Source organism: Elaeis guineensis, chromosome 8 (assembly GCF_000442705.2).
Source record: "Elaeis guineensis isolate ETL-2024a chromosome 8, EG11, whole genome shotgun sequence".
NCBI classification, from domain to species: domain Eukaryota; kingdom Viridiplantae; phylum Streptophyta; class Magnoliopsida; order Arecales; family Arecaceae; genus Elaeis; species Elaeis guineensis.
This window is the reverse complement of record NC_026000.2, coordinates 60,798,633-60,814,762: the sequence shown is the minus strand read 5'-3', so window position 1 is coordinate 60,814,762 and position 16,130 is coordinate 60,798,633. Positions and strand designations below refer to the sequence as shown.

At 48.6% G+C, this 16,130-nt stretch overlaps 2 protein-coding genes across 3 annotated transcripts in view; both read left to right on the top strand.

Annotated features, from left to right (window-relative positions):
* LOC105036009 (ribonuclease TUDOR 1) overlaps positions 1–16,130 on the top strand; it is a 28,987-nt gene that overhangs the window by 11,877 nt on the left and 980 nt on the right. The window contains exon 17 of one of the 2 annotated variants that reach the window (XM_073242819.1): positions 1,138–1,158. The exons of the other annotated variant lie outside the window; for it this stretch is intronic. Within the exon in view, the coding sequence (XP_073098920.1) occupies positions 1,138–1,140 (3 nt within the window). The 3' untranslated portion in view covers positions 1,141–1,158. Of the gene's footprint in view, positions 1–1,137; positions 1,159–16,130 lie in introns of those variants that run through there. 2 annotated transcript variants of the gene reach the window in all.
* On the top strand, positions 3,609–6,077 carry LOC140859676 (uncharacterized). The gene is made up of 3 exons (XM_073261893.1): positions 3,609–3,683; positions 4,987–5,424; positions 5,512–6,077. Exons 1-3 carry the CDS (start codon positions 3,609–3,611, stop codon positions 5,935–5,937), a joined length of 939 nt encoding a protein of 312 aa, XP_073117994.1. The 3' UTR covers positions 5,938–6,077.

Here is a 16,130-nt window from a genome sequence, read left to right as displayed (position 1 = left end):
ATAAAATCCAAAAAGATATTGCAAAAAGTTATATAATTAATTGGGTAAAAATTCATATATTTTAGTAATTAGCAAATGGTTACCCGCAAAATTTCAAAGCCTACGTTGGAACCATCAATTTTGGTGCTGATTATGCGAAATGTGAATGCAAGATTTGCCGTCTCAGTACAGCACCCATACCGGTAGAGTCTTGTTATAGTGGTGGTATATCGTATAGTATGGTATGGTAGTATCCATATGAGGCATTGCGGTATATCGGTACAGTATCGGTATGGTATAATATGCCCCGTATCGAGTAGTATGGGGTGATACAGCAAACCATGTTAATATCCGAAGCAAAAAAAAATTTCTTTAGGTTGGGCTGGCGAATCTGGTTGGGGGGGGGGGTGTGGAGTCATTATCATTGGAGAAATGGGAGGGAAATCTTGTTGGAGTAAAGCAAGTATTGGAGACATTTGCCATTGGTGGAGGATTAATGGCCAAAATCTGGAGAGAGGTTGACTCAAACTTGAGCCATTCATTCATGTGTTGCCATGCCAGCAAAGAACAAAGAGTCCCCTACTCTTCCCATTCCACCCCAACACTATTGTAGCCAGCCCCAAATGCAAAATCCTGGACTGAGTCTTGCCAGCAGCTGATTATTTGTTTTATGATAACTAATATAATATAATATAATATAACTAATAATATTGAGCCTTACTATTGAGGCTTGAATTAATTTTGTGCCTAAAATCTTTGAACAAGCTTGGCTTGAGCCTAGATTTTAGTCTATGCTAGCAACTTTGATTGATTGCCAGCCCTATCTATGTCAAGTGGTCCTTGTTGCTCGATGGAGTTCCCAAGTTTTTGAGAATTTTTTATTTGAAATTACATTTCTTTTTCAGTTTTGCATGAGTAGAGTTGATTAATTTGTTCGCCTACATTACAAACCACCTATGACTCAATGGGCTTCAAATGGCTTGGAGGATTTTCCCTGGATAGTGGCTCAGCATCTTCCTTTCTTTTCCTATCTGTGCACACTAGTTTTTGAAAAATTATAAATTTTAGCATGTAATCTTTTTATCCATTTTCTGCAGTAGTATTCAAATTTTGGATCATTTGACTTTGAGCTCAACTACTTTGCTGCTATATAAACAGTGAAGGGATCAACAGTACTGAGGCTGTCAGACATTCACATTTCACATAATCAGCCAATTCAAATTAGATGAATCATGAGAAGCATATGTGGAGTTAGTGGTCGTGGGCAGCTTGTTCATTGCAAAATTTAGCTCGAAATGAGCTTGCTTGATGAGATCCAATGTGGGCTAAGATTGTGGGCTTAATATAAATAACCCAAACTTGGAAATAACTTGCTTATGTTCATCTTGATATAGCTTGAGATATGTATACTTATAGATATACTTATTTTAAATATTATTATATTTTTATTGTATTATATATATCCTTTTTTGATTGTTAAAATCTTGTTATACTCAATGTCACCTGACATGGGTGTCAAGTGTGCAAGTATCTAAAAAAGTCAGACAAGGGATCTTTGATAATATCAGATACAAGGCATGTCGCCATATTATATAGATATATTTATATGAATTTATCAGTAAAGCAATTCCTCTTGAGTTAATAAAATTTATAAAACCTTTTCTTAATGTTATTTCATACTTAAAAAAGCTTCGAGGTACGAGTGGCAAAAGTTTGTACGGAAAAGTCAGCATTTTTTTTCCTTTTTTTTTTTTTGCTATGCCTAGGTGTCCGAGTGTTTGGACATGGCAAAAATCCCGATTTGGAAGTCCGGGTAACATTTTCTTTGATTAGCTACCTTATATCACCTCGTCTCATGCCATTTGATTCAATATCTAGATTAAGATATCCATGTCACTTAGTCAATTGCAAGCTAGCCCCTCTCTCATCCTTTGCCATTTGCTCTTACCCCATAGCTTCCCGTCTGCCCTCTCTCCATCACCTGTCATGTTCCTTTTATATGCATCCCTCCTGACACCTCCCCATCATCTCTTGCTTCTCTTAAATATGTGGCAAAAAAAAGTTATCTTAGTCATTATATTTTGATCTAATGGCTGAAAGAAATCCTAGGAAAGCATCTGAGGGGCCAACTTTCATCAGTCTCTCTCTCTCTCTCTCGCACACGTCATGGTGGTGAATGACCACCTGTAGTGCCCAGCCTCCTTAGTTTGCCCACCTTCTTGCTATTTGACCCTGTAGCTGCCCAGATCTCGTTGGTCTTTTTGCCTCTGATTTGCCACCCTCCCTCCTCTACCTTGAGCCTCTCATCATGATGGTCAACCTCGGTGCACTAACCTCTAGACTGGCTTACCGATGTTTTCTCCCTTTGTCCACATGGCAATCAACTACTGCAACCCCCTCAATTCATTGTCTCCCATCAACTTGATTTTCTAGCCTCTTCAAGCTGAAATCAATGTAGCTTGGTATTCAATTGGCATTAATCCACTTTCGAGCCAAGATGAGCTAGAAATGTAGGAGTTTAGCTTATTTCCATGCCTAGCTGAATCCAATATATAAGTTTTTGGATTCATTGAAAAAAATAACATCACATTAGGAGTGCATTGATGCACCATATGTCACACATGAATGCATGTGAAAACTCTTGCAGAAAATAGATTATGTGGAAGCATATTAAGCAAATATATGCTGCAATCTATTGGCACCACACCAGATCATTATACTGCTATATCACAATGCATTGGTACCATAATGGCCTGCTATAGTATGTTTTTCCAAATGTTTGTACTTTGTGTGCTTGAGTAGACCGGCCACCTTGCTCTCATTCCCCTTTTCTTATGTCAAAGTCAAGGTTGACCATGCACCAAGACTAAGCCATGAGAATGAGAATCCATGTAAACAAGTATACATTCGTGGATGGGAAAGGGAAAGCGGGGGGGGGGGGGGGATGGGCACGTGGTAGAATCATCACCACAACATGAGCAGGATTAGATTTAGTAGCTAAGGTGTCAAAATGACTGGATAAGTTGAGATGATATTCAAAGATGCATGATCATCAAAGGATCTGTTGGTGCAGAATTCCGCTGAAGCCGGAGTTGCTGGAGTCGAGATGACCGCGGCCGCCGTCGGGACCTGCAAGGGAAGTCTAAACCGAAGTTGGAGGTGCTCCGGCAAGATCCTCCGATGCTCAAGTCAGTACTCTGCTTCAACAGAAATGGAGTGCTCGAGTGAGAATTTTAGCAGAGTTTTGAGATAGAGTTTAGAGCTTAGAGAAGAACATATCTGGGGGTCCTTTTTTATAGACGGAGAGCGTAATTGATTGACAGCGACGTCTGTAACCGTCTGGTAGTGGGCTGTTCAGAGCTGTCCGGAGTTTGTTACGGAGAGTAGTGGCGTCAGGGGTCGTTCAGAGCCACGTGGAGTTTGTTACGGAGAGTGGAGTGGTGTCTGTTGTCGCGACTTGCCAGAGAGTGGTTGAGCCCGAAGAGTGGAGTAGTATCCGTTGTCGCGACTTACCAGAGAGTGGTGGAGCCATGCGGAATCCGTTGCAGAGAGTGGAGCAGGGTAGTGGCCATTGTCGTGACTTGTCAGAGAGTTTGGATCTGTCTGCTGGAGCTCGGTTGGGATATCCGATGGAGCAGAATGGCTCTCTATCCTGCCGATCTAGGGAAAGTTCGGATGTTTCCGAGGCTGCTGACGAGTCTACTGTTGTCGGATGCCTTAGGTGCTGATGCTACAGACGGAAGTCATCTACTGTAGAAGCTCGAATTGAGACTTTCTATTGGTGAAGTCCGGTAGGGGTCCGGTTGCTAGGGAAGTCTGTCTGGGATTTGCCCGATGTCGAAGCTTGTCTGAAGATTATCCGTCGGAGAAGTCCGGTTTCATGAGGAATCTGGCGGAGGGTCGGTCGGCGGTGGACCTCGGATGGCGTTGGGGAGGTTCGGCAGACACCGGAGGCGATCGGTTGTTGTAGAAATCCAGCTGCTGGAGTCTGTCCGTTGTAGAAGATCGGTTGTTGTAGAAGCCGATCTCCATTTTTCTGTTCTTTCTTCTTCTTATTCCGTTTGTTTAGCTTCCTCGAGAGCTTGTTTGCTGTTTTTCTCATTTTTTTTTTCAAAATTTTTGTGGCTTCTATTTGATCCAAAATATCTTCCGATATCTCCTCTTCTAGCGGTTCTAGGAGTTCGTCAGCCTCAGCTCCCCAAAGTCCTTGTACCGTAGACGAACCCGTAGTTAGGATCGAATCTCGTCTGGTTTTTGCGCCGGACACCATCCCCAGCTCTGACTCCGGACGAATTCTCACTGATAAGGATTCAGTACGGAGTTCCTCCGGAGTACGAGTTGGAGCTTCTCGGGCCAACCGACCGGGCTAGCTCCCCCCTCCCGGCCGCTTCTGTCTGTACCAAGAGGCCTTCCGTGCTGGATTTCGACTTTCACTTTCGCTTTTTGTTGTCGTTTTTTTTCGTTTTTTGAATATTTTTTTAGTCTCAGTAGCGCCGAATTTCTTTAGATTTTTGATAGGATTTCTTTCTTTTTGTAGTTTAGCTGAAAGTTCGGCCGACCTTTTCTTTGTTTAGGAACTTCTACACCTTCAAGCGTTATCCCTCGACAAAGGACTGGTGGTACTTCTCCCCTCAGTTCGGTAGAAAGGGGTTGCTGAAAGGTGCCCCCTCTTCTATCCACAACTGGAAGGAGAGGTTCTTCTATGTCCGATGCCCGACCTTGGAGCTAGGATTACTCCCTTAGGGATCTCTGAGGAATTCCGTCCGTCGGGCTTCTAGCCTGAAAAGGGACGACCTCGAAGCCTCCAAAAAGCTCGAGGCCTATCAAGCCCCCTTCTCCGAACTCTTGAAGGAACAACTTTTGTTCAACGTCGGCCTGAATCCTCTTAAGCTTGCCGGTATCATTTTTTTTTTTTTTGCTTCCCTTTTCTCTTATTCCATCTCTGAGCCGTGTTGATCTTATTTTATTGCAGACATGGATGCAGGTGTGGCTCGGAGGTTAGCCTAGGGTCTCAAGATCCACAAGAAAAAAGACGCCTTGACTTCGGGGTCGGTGAAGAAAGCCAGGACAAAAGTTACAAGCTCGACCGCGCCTGCTCCGGTGGCCGTCGCCGTCGAAGTCTCTTCCGACGCCGAACCCGAAGTCCCCCGAGCCCTTTCAAGGAGCCCTCCGATCGAGGATCTCGCTCCAGAGGCTCGCTCCGAGGGGGCACCCGGGACCGAAGGGAGGAGGAGAAAGAAGACCCTGGCCCGGAGGAGCCGCAGTCGCAAGGCTGTCGTCGAGGGGGCCGGCGGCTCCGAGGAAGACCTGGGGGAAAATCTCTTCAACAACAGGGATTTAATAAAGAGGCTGGTCGAAGGGTGCATTCTGCCCGAGGTCGTCGAGAGGATCGTCCTTGCTGATCCCGAGCTGCGGGTCTGGGACTCTTTGGGATCTTTCCTCGAAGTAGGTTAACTCACTTTTTTTCTCCTTCTTGCTTCTTTACTAATTTATTCTTCAGCCTTTATATTGACTCCCCGACCTTTCTTGCAGATTGGGCACCAGCTTGTTACCAACGTCGAGGCGGTGAAGATCGTCAAGAGGGAGGCAGCTCGGGCGGAGGAAGATCGCCTGGCTGGGGCCGCCCGCCTCGAGGAGAAGACCGCCGAGGCCCTAAGTCTCCAGGAGGCGCTGGAAAAGGAGGGACAAACCTCGTCCGATCTGAGGACCGCCTTGGAGGAGGAGAGAAAGAAAGCTGAGGCCGAAATCTCCGAACTGAAGGCACAGGCTTCCGAGTTGAAGGTGCGGGTTTCCAAGCTGAAAGCGCGGATTCCGTCCTTGATCTCGGAGGCAGGGGCCCGAGCAGTGGAGGAGTTTAAGGCCTCCTCCGAGATGGAGGATCTAAAGGTCCAGTTCGACCAGGATGCCTTCATCAAGGGTTTCGAACTCTGCCAAGAGGTGGCTGGGAGGTTTTCCTAACTGGATCTCGGCTTCCTGGACGAGGCGTCCGACGATGAAGCCGGACCATCCGAAGCTGCTGCCGGTCCTCCTCCAGTCGGGACCTCGTCGACCGCCGCGGCCGCCGCTGACGATCTTCCCGGGACGCCGAGCCCCTCTACTTCTGCCCCAGAGGTCCGGAACCTCTAGCTTTGTATTTTTCCTTTGTGGTGATTTTTTTTTTTCGTTCTCTTGTACTTGAAAATTATTTACTCAATGAAATCGGATCTTTTTTACAGGGGCCCCCTCCCTTTTTTTTTGGTATTCTTTTCCTTATCTTTTGTCTTCTTGTACTAATTTGAGTCGTGGCGCTTTTGTCTCCCAATGACAGTGTCCTGTCGAAGCTCTTCTCCTGTCACAGGGGATTCCTCTGAAGTCGATGATTCGAGACCTCAGAATGGAAGTTCGTCAATTAACGAAGAAATCCAAGAAGCTGGAAGATGAACTTCACCGATTGAGGAAGAGCCATTTGGAAGTCACTGCGGAGGCTGTTCGCCTTCAGGACCTCCACAGAAAGAGTCTCATGGAATTCACCCGGAGGAAGGCTGACTTCGTGACGGAGCTCGAGGAACTCCGGAAACGTGCCAGCGATCGATCTTGGACTCAAGCTTCCAAGATCAGCTCCCTTGAAGTCGAGCTGGCGGCCGCACGGGAGAAGATCGGCCAGTTGGAAGGGAGCTCGTTCTGGCTCACAGTCCAAGCCGATCGCAATCGAGACTGGTCAAAGAAGTTCTTCGACCTTCAAAAGCAGCTGCAGGATGCTGAGGCGAGCTACAACGCCTATTGAGTCGGCTGGAGCGGGCAAGTAGAGGACTACCGAAGGAAGCTCCAGACGGCGACCGATGAAGTTGCCCGCCTTCGGAGGCAGTTATCTGAGAGAGTCCAGCTTACCTCTGCACAAGGCTCCGACGAGCTCCGCTCCTTGAGGGGAACCATGGCAGAACTGTCTGTGTCCCTTGGGCGGGAGGAGGCTGAACTGCAGCGGCTGAAGATTCAGCTGGTCCACGAGCAGCAGGCGGTCAAAGATGTCGAGGCGGAGTCCGAGGTCCTGAGGAAGAGGCTTCGAGAGTCGGAGGGCGAGAGCCGGCGGTTCCACTAGATGTACCGGGATATGCTGCTGAGAAAGATGGAACTAGAGGAAGAAGTTGAAAACTTAAGGCAATCCCTAATAAGGACCGAAATCGAGAGCTCGAAGTCGGAAGAAGCTGGGCTTCCTTAGAGCTCCTTTCTCTTTTTTTTTTTTTGCCTTTCATCCTTCCATGTATTCTTTTTCTTTTCTTGTCGTCTCTCTTTTTAGCCTTCAAGGTTTTGTAATATATACTTCACTAATGAAATGAAAAGAAAATTTTTCATTACTTTGTCTATTTTGGTATTGAGTTGTCGTTTACCAAACTTCTTGTCTTTCGTCTTGTTCGATGTCGACGTTGTTTGAAGGTTCCTGGTCGTCGCTGTGTTGATTCGCCCTTAGCAACTGGAGATTTTCGACAAGGGTTTTCTTCCTCGTTGAGATGAGGTCCCTTGTGTCTTTGATGTAGTTTGTTTTTCACTTATCGCTGGTGTAGTTCGTCGCTTTCTTTTTTCATCTCTCCTTTTCTTCTGTGTTCGAGTGAGGGTCTTCCCTCTGCTCTTGACGGGGTCGTGAGAGTGTAGAGGAGCCGTTGAGGAGGCTTTCCTCCTTGTCCGGTCTTGATCGACCGAGCCTTTGTTTGCGTCAGCACGAGATTCTCCTCTTGTTCCCGACAGTCAGTTTCAGCTTATGTTAGGATGAGGTTCTCCTTCTGTTCCTAACAGGACTGGGGGGCACGTAAGGGCCGCTGCAAGGCCTCTCCCCCCATCCGGTCTCTAAGTAATCGGACCTTCGACTTTGCTCATGTTAGGACGAGGTTTTTCTCCTGTTCCTTACAAGGCGGTGGGGGCACATAAGGGCCGTTGCAAGGGCCTCTTCCCCCATCCGGTCTTTAAGTAACCGGGCCTTCGACTTTGTTCATGTTAGAACAAGGTTCTCCTCCTATTCTAATAAGACTGTGGGGGCACATAAGGGTCGTTGCAAGGGCCTTTCCCCCCACCGGTCTTTAAGTAATCGGGCCTTCGACTTTGCTCATGTTAGGATGAGGTTCTCCTCCTGTTCCTAACAAGGCTGTGGGGGCACATAAGGGCCGTTGCAAAGGTCTCTCCCCCCATCCGGTCTTTAAGTAATCGGGTCTTCGACTTTGCTCATGTTAGGACGAGGTTCTCCTCCTGTTCCTAACAAGGCTGTGGGGGCACATAAGGGCCGTTGCAAGGGCTTCTTCCTCCATCCGGTCTTTAAGTAACCGGGCCTTCGACTTTGCTCATGTTAGGACGAGGTTCTTCTCCTGTTCCTAACACGCTTAATTTCGATTGAATGAGGGAGTTACTTCCTGTCGTTATAAGTTCATTCCAAAAGGATAAATATAAAAATATAAAATTTTTATTTAAGGCAAAGCTATTGGTAATACATCCGCAGATTTTTTGGATCTTATAACTACGGAAGGTCTGCTCCCCGTCGGGGTCCTCCTGAGATGGAGTTGATAATCCCAATCGGAGGCCCGATCTTCAGGCTGCTCCTCCCTCCTTGGCGGCTCTGGCTGCGGCAGGGCTCTAGGCCGGTCTTCCCTACCTTCAGGTCGGCGTCGAATGAATCTGTCGAGCCGACCTCGCCTGATGAGCTTGATTTCGTCTCGGAGCTGAATGCATTCCTCCGTGTCGTGGCCGTGGTCACGGTGATAGAGGCAGAATTTGTTTGGGTTGCGCTTCCTGGGGTGCGAGCACATCCTTTCCAACCTCGGCAGCTGCTCCCTGACCTCCATCAGCACCTGGGCTTTTGGAGCATTGAGAGGGGCGTAGCTGCGGAATCTTCCCGGGGGAGAGTTCTGCCGAACTCTGCGGTCTGGGCTTCTCTGCCTACGAACTCGGGGGGGAGTCTGGATACGCCTGTGTCCGGAGGGAGTTCGAGAGCGTGGCCGAGCTTCACTCGACCCTTTTTCAACTGCGGGCTTGCTAGAGTCCCCCGTCTGTCGCTGCTTCGCGGCCTCCTCGTCCTTCGTCTTGAAGGCTTCTTCTGCTCGGGCATATCCTTCGGCCCGAGCCAGCAAATCAGCAAAGTCCCTGGGATATTTCTTTTCCAGAGAAAACAGAAGATCGTTCTTTTGAAGACCGCCCTTTAGGGCGGCCATCGTGATCGATTGGTCCAAGTTTCGGACCTCCAGCGCGGCGACGTTGAAGCGGTTGACATAGGCTCGGATGGATTCTCCCTCCTTCTGCTTGATGTTGATAAGGGACTCCGAACCTCTCCGGGGACGTCGGCTGCTAACAAAATGAGCCGCAAACTGGTGGCTCATCTAATCAAAGGAGAAAATAGTACCCAGCTTCAGCGTCGAGTACCAGTTCCTTGCTGCTCCCTTCAAAGTAGATGGGAGAGCTCGGCACAAGATGGCGTCTGGCGCACCATGGAGCAGCATCATTGTCCGGAAGGCCTCCAGATGGTCAACCGGATCCGAGGTCCCGTCGTAGCTTTCGAATTGGGGGAGCTTGAAGTTTGGCGGGATCGGTTCCTGCATGATCATTTGAGAGAAAGGAGGGTCAGTACAGATGTTCTCACCATAAGCAGGGGTAGTGTGGCGGAGCTCTTCGATCCGCCGGTTCATCTCCTGGAGCCTTCGATCCAGGAGGTCCTCTCGACTGCGAGTCTCGAGGGTTTTCTGGTAGAGTGGAGGTAGGGATCCTTCGGGAGTGAAATCGTGATCAGACTGAGGGCTCTCCACCCTCGGATTCTCCTTTCCGGGGAAGACAGGACGACTGGCCCAAGTGGTCCGCCTTACTGCCGGATCTTGGAACTCCGACGATCCAACCGCACTGACGCCTGCGGCTGTTGCTGCTGCTGCTGCTGCATGGCCTGCACCGCCTCGGTGAGGCCTCTGACCTGCTGAACCAGCAGGTCGAGCTGTTCCATACCGACCGCCGTTGCCGGAGGAGCCTAAGAAACTGGAGGCGAGGCCAGAGCTTGAGATCTGACCGCAGAGGTCGTGGATCGCCTGGTGGATGCCTTTCGGGGAGGCATCAGGTGGAGATCTAGTAGGAGAAGGAGAGGAGGATGTCGGAGAAGATGACTGGAGGAAGTCCCGTTGAGCACTCCTTCAAGAACAAGGGTACTGCGAAGACACAGCCCCCTTCCTCTAGCGCTAATTCTGTTGGTGCAGAATTCCGTTGAAGCCGGAGTTGCTGGAGTCGAGATGATCGTGATCGCCGCCGGGACCTGCAAGGGAAGTCTAAACCGGAGTTGGGGGTGCTTCGGAAAGACCCTCTGACGCTTAAGTCAGTACTCTGCTTCAACAGAAATGGAGTGTTCGAGTGAAAATTTTAGCAAAGTTTTGAGATTAAGTTTAAAGCTTAGAGAAGACGTATCTGGGGGTCTCTTTTCATAGACGGAGAGCGTAACTGATTGACAGCGACGTCTGTAACCGTCTGATAGTGGGCTGTTCAAAGCCGTCTGGAGTTTGTTATGGAGAGTAGTGGCGTCAGGGGTCGTTCAGGACCACGTGGAGTTTGTTACGGAGAGTGGAGTGGTGTCCGTTGTCGCGACTTGCCAGAGTGGTTGAGCTCGGAGAGTGGAGTGGTGTCCGTTGTCGCGACTTGCCAGAGAGTGGTGGAGCCATGTGGAATCCGTTGCAGAGAGTGGAGTAGGGTAGTGGCCACTGTCGTGACTTGTCAGAGAGTTCGGATCTGTCGGCTGGAGCTCGGCTGGGATATCCGATGGAGCGGAATGGCTCTCTATCCTGCCGATCTAGGGGAAGCTCGGATGTTTCCGAGGCTGCTGACGAGTCTACTGTTGTCGGATGCCTTAGGTGTTGATGCTACACGGAAGTCATCTGCTGTAGAAGCTCGGATGGAGACTTTCTGTTGGTGAAGTCCGGTAGGGGTCCGGTTGCTAGGGAAGTCCGTCTGGGATTTGTCCGATGTCGAAGCTTGTCTGAAGATTATCCGCCGGAGAAGTCCGGTTTCATGAGAAATCTGGCAGAGGATCGGCCGGCGGTGGACCTCGGATGGCGTTGGGGAGGTTCGGCAGACATCGAAGGTGATCGACCATTGTAGAAATCCAGCTGCTGGAATCCGTCTGTTGTAGAAGCTCGTCCGAAGTCTGGTTCTCGTAGAAGGCTGAAAGGAGACCGCTTATTGTAGAAGCTCGGTCGAAGATCGGTTGTCGTGGGAGCTCGGAGTAGCGACCTGGCCAGCAGGTCCTGTCCCATTGTAGAAGCTCGTCTGGGATCCGGCTACGAAGAAGCTCGGCTGAAGTCTACCTGTAATAGAAGTTTGAAAGAAATGTGTTTACAGTAGAGGCTCGAATGAAATTTGCTTACAGCAGATATTCGGGGTAGACCGTCCGCTGTAGGAGTTCGGAGTAGGCCGCTCGTAGTAGAAGTTCGGAGTAGACCGCTCGTAGTAGAAGTTCGGAGTGGACCGCTCGTAGTAGAAGTTCGGCTCTTTCGGGAGCTCGGGTGGAGTCCGGAAGGTGGTCGACTGCCGTAGCAACTTGGATGAAGTCTGGTTACTATAGAAATCTTCGTTGTTGGAGAAGCTCGGATATTGACGAAGCTCGGAAGAAGTTCGGAGTAGGGTCGTCTGCGGCCAGAAGAAGTCTGGAAGGAATTCGGAGAATAGTTGATTACTGTAGAAGGTCGGCTGATAGTGAGGCCTAGAGAGTTTTTGGAGCGGTCCGGTAGATGAATGGTGAAGCTCATTGTCAGAGAAGTCCGGAAGCTCGGACGGTCGAGGGGGTTTAGAGAAGCGCCACACCAGATCGGAGAGGCCGGAAAAGTCCTGGAAGGGTCGGACTTTTACAAACTTCGGCCGGGTGGTATTTTATACCCAACAGGAACGATTGTGCATTGATATAGCTAGTAAGTCAGAGGCGAGAATGCCATGCTTATAACAAGTTTGATAGTGCTGAGTGAAGTTACATGAAATTGAATTGGTGAATGTTGATGTCATAATTACGAAAGTTGATTGCACAGACACTGCAATGAGCAGAATTTAACCACCACATGGAGCGTACCTTTCAATGGATGGCTGCAAACTGAGGACCTGTAAGTTGGTGGCAGGTTAAGCTGGTTCTTGCAGCCAACCAGCAACAAAGAAGACAGCCAACCCGCAACAAAGAAGATGCAAACTTGTGATGACATTAGTAGATTTATGGATGTGCAGACAAGCATAAGGGCACATATTAGCCATCAATGTTCTCTACACTCATGAATAGATAGTTAAATAGGTCTTTAGAAAAAGGTAGAAGAGGTAAAATTGCCATCTGTGAAATCACCTGATAAGGAAACTTGACATATCTCCTTGAGACAGAAGTGATAGTTTGAATATGACCTTAGTGTTAGAGGTTGATGTGCAATTAGTGGAAGTGATAGCTTGAAGATGTTAAGAGGTTGATGTGCAATTAGTGAAAGTTGATCTGCAAACTACAAGCAGGCCAAAGGCAACAGAAACAAGGTGATTGTTGTAAATGGTCTGCCACACTATGTTGGAGTTGAAGTAAAGTGGGTTCATGAGGCTTCAAGTATAACTGAAAATGAAGATTGAAGAATTCATGATTGGCTCCATAACGGTGTTTAGGCCTTTTTAGCCTGATCAACTAGAAATCCTGGATGATTACAAAAAATAGCATGAGCACCTTTTCAAAGCAAGCAATCTAAATATTGATGAGGATGTGATGGTTGGTCAGACACATGAATGAAAAGTGGATCAAGCGAGATGTTGGAAGTATAAGGCAGATAATAGTCTCAATTCAATGTGTTGGGTGTAAAACCTCCCCTAGCCGAAGTTTGTGTTCGGAGTGACCCCTCGGGGATACTGTACGGACTCCTACGGGAGCCGGACTCCGTCTCCAACTTTGGTTGCAGGCAAACTTCGTCCCCAACCTCGACTGCGGGAAGGCTTCGCCCGGACTCCTACGGGAGCCGGGCTCCGCCCACGACTTCGCTTACAGGTAAACTTCGTCTGGACTCCTAAGGGAGCCGAACTTCGTCCCTGATTTTAATTGCAGGTAGACTTCGACCAGACTCCTACGGGAGCCGGATCTCGTCTCCGACTCCAACTACAGGCGGACTTCGTCCGGACTCCTACGGGAGCTGGACTTCGTCCCCAACCTCGACTGCTGGAAGGCTTCGTCCGGACTCCTACGGGAGCCAGATCTCGTCCCCGACCTTGACTGCGGGAAGGCCTCGCCCGGACTCCTACGGGAGCCGGGCTCCGCCCACGACTTCGCTTACAGGTAAACTACATCTGGACTCCTAAGGGAGCCGAATTTCGTCCCTGACTTTAATTGCAGGTAGACTTCGATCGGACTCCTACGGAAGCCAGATCTCGTCTCCGACTCCAGCTACAGGCAGACTTCGTCCGGACTCCTACGGGAGCCGAACTTCGTCCGCAACCTCAACTGCTGGAAGGCTTCGCCCGGACTCCCACGGGAGCCGGGCCCCGTCCTCGACCTCGACTGCTGGTAAGCTTCGTCCGGACTCCTACGGGAGCCGGACTTCGCCCTCGACTTTGATCGAATGAAGACTCCGTCTGGACTCCTACGGGAGCCGGACTTCGTCCTCGACTTCGAACGATGGTAAGTTCCGTCCGGACTCCTACAAGAGCCGGACTCCGTTTCCAACCCCGGCTACGGACAAACTTCGTCCGGACTCCTACGGGAGCCGGACTTCGTCCCCAACTTCGACTGCAGGAAGACTTCGTCCGAGCTCCTACAGGAGCCGGACTTCGCTTCTGACCCTAGCTACAGATTCCAACCGAACTTCAGCCGGCAAGTCTGGACTCCCTGGCAGGCCGTAGTAACGGCCACAATTCTGCTCCACTCCCTGCGGCGGATCTTACGCGGCTCCATTACTCCCTGCGGCGGATCTTACGCGGCTCCATTACTCCCTGGCAGGCCGCAGTAATGGCCACAGCACTGCTCCACTTCCTGCGACGGATTCCACGCGGCTCCATTACTCCCGGGCAGGCCACAATAACGGCCACGATCCTGCTCCACTCCCCGCGACGGATACCGTGCGATTCTTCCATCCCCTGGCAAGTCGCGACAACGGACGCCGCTCCACTCCCCGCGGCAGACTCTACGTGGCACGTCCCGGTGATAGCCACGGGTCTACTCCACTACTCTTCGCAACAAACTCCGCCTGACCCTGGGCAGCCCACTGCCAGACGGTTACAGATATCGCTATCAGTCTGCTATCCCCTCCGCCTATAAAAGGGAGCCCCAGATACGTTATTCTTTAAGCTCTATTTTCTATCCCAGAACTCTGTTAAAATTTTCGTTCGAGCACTCCATCCTTGTTGAGGCAGAGAACTGACTTGAGCGTCGGAGGGTCTTGCCGGAGCAACCCCACCTCCGGTTTAGACTTCTTTTGCAGGTTCCGGCGGCGACCGCGACTCCCTCGACTCCAGCTTCTCCGATGCAAGTGGATTTTTGCATCAACACAATGAATGCCTAAACAAGCATTAAGTCACAGATCATGGCTTATGCAAATTCTAATCAAAGAAGGGGATGACCAAGTAGCAAACATCTGTCTGCACTTGAAGAAGCCTAATTGGAAGTAGCAAGCCAATGAGATTCAGACTTCAAAGAAAAGCCATAAGGAACTAGCAAAGAAGTTGCTTCCTCCCTGCAAACAAGGAGGGGATATCAGAAACCAAAAAGCTGATTTAGTGGTAGGTGGATGTTACAGGCTGGAGCAGATGGTGTCTGAGGGGCATAAGGAGGGTGACTCTTTAAAACTGATCTCTTTGGTGTCTACAATAGCCTAATGTTAGAACACAACATGGTTAAAAATGGACCAGCAACATAGTAACCTTGCTTGCGGCCCTATGCAAGAAAATATTGATGGGGAAAAGCTACATAGGACCACTTTTTTGTTGTTGTACCCATTCTGGGTTTAATGGATTGAGCAAGATGAACAATCACAACTGATGCAATTGTACATCCACAGGACCAAACTATAATTATTATTTATGGACGAGTGCTTTGCCAGTAGATAGAAAATTGGTCACGTTAAAATAAAGAAAGTTCCAAAATGATGACAAGAGAAGAAACAGAAAGGCTTGACAGAAGCTAGCTGAAATGCTTCAACAAAGAGTAGGAACATTTGAGGTGAATTAGTTTATATTATGATCGGTGCTCACCAAGAGGATAGAAGCAAGACAAACAGTAAGGAGGGATTTTGCGGTTGTTAGGACCATGAACAAGAAAGGGAATATGAAACTCTTTTAATATGAAAGAAGAACCAACAGAAATTGATGTTTGGCACCAAGCATGAACTCAACTAAGCCTTAATCCCAAATTAGTTGGGTTAGCTACGTGCATCCTTTTCCGCCATTCCACTTTGTTTATACTTTCTGAAACGTGTAGCAATATCAAGTCCATCCTTATTACTTCATCCAGGTGATTTTCAGTCTATCTCTATCCCTCTTTCCTTCTATATGTATAAAATCATTCCTTCATAATGGTGCATCCCTCAGCCTAGGCTCTACATGTCTAAACCATTGAAATCATTCTTCTCTCAATTTGTCCTCAATTGCGCCAACTGTATTGTGCGGTCAGTTACTATGTTATAACATGTCAGGCAGATTTCTGCCAGCCAAAAATGAGCCCTTGCAAGGAGAGGATTAAAAGCCCCAAGGCCTGGGGGAGCAGCCCATGAAGGCTGCCCTTAGTCCATCAGCAGCAGATTGCTAAAATCTATCAACGTCTCAGCCATTTTCTGGTAGTGAAGACAGGCTATGTTCAAGCTGCCATAACAATTTGATCCAGGGGTGGTGTTGGTTCCATGATGATTAGAAGTTCACTAGCAGACTTGGAGTTTCAAGATGGTCCCAAGCAGTGATACCATTAAATCTCAAGAAGTGAGTCTTGGAGTGGATACTTTATGTTTCAAAATGAATGCAAGAAGAATACAGTTAGAAATGCCATGCTCAGCAGGCATGACACCGCATTATTTTGGTGCATGTATATGGAATTTCATGCTTAATCCATGTAGAGTAACAGAGATATTAAAGAAAACTGACGGCATATAAAACACAGTTTTAATGTTCATATAATATATTAGACCTCCTGTACTATCTCTGACATTGTCAGTCTATTACTTATCTATTGGTGT

Coding starts and splice junctions, on each gene's coding strand:
- LOC140859676 (XM_073261893.1), top strand. CDS start 3,609: ATGGAGCAGAATGGCTCTCTATCCTGCCGATCTAGGGAAAGTTCGGAT. Junction 3,684..4,986: donor AGGCTGCTGACGAGTCTACT/GTTGTCGGATGC, acceptor AGGTTAGCCTAG/GGTCTCAAGATCCACAAGAA. Junction 5,425..5,511: donor CTTTGGGATCTTTCCTCGAA/GTAGGTTAACTC, acceptor CCTTTCTTGCAG/ATTGGGCACCAGCTTGTTAC.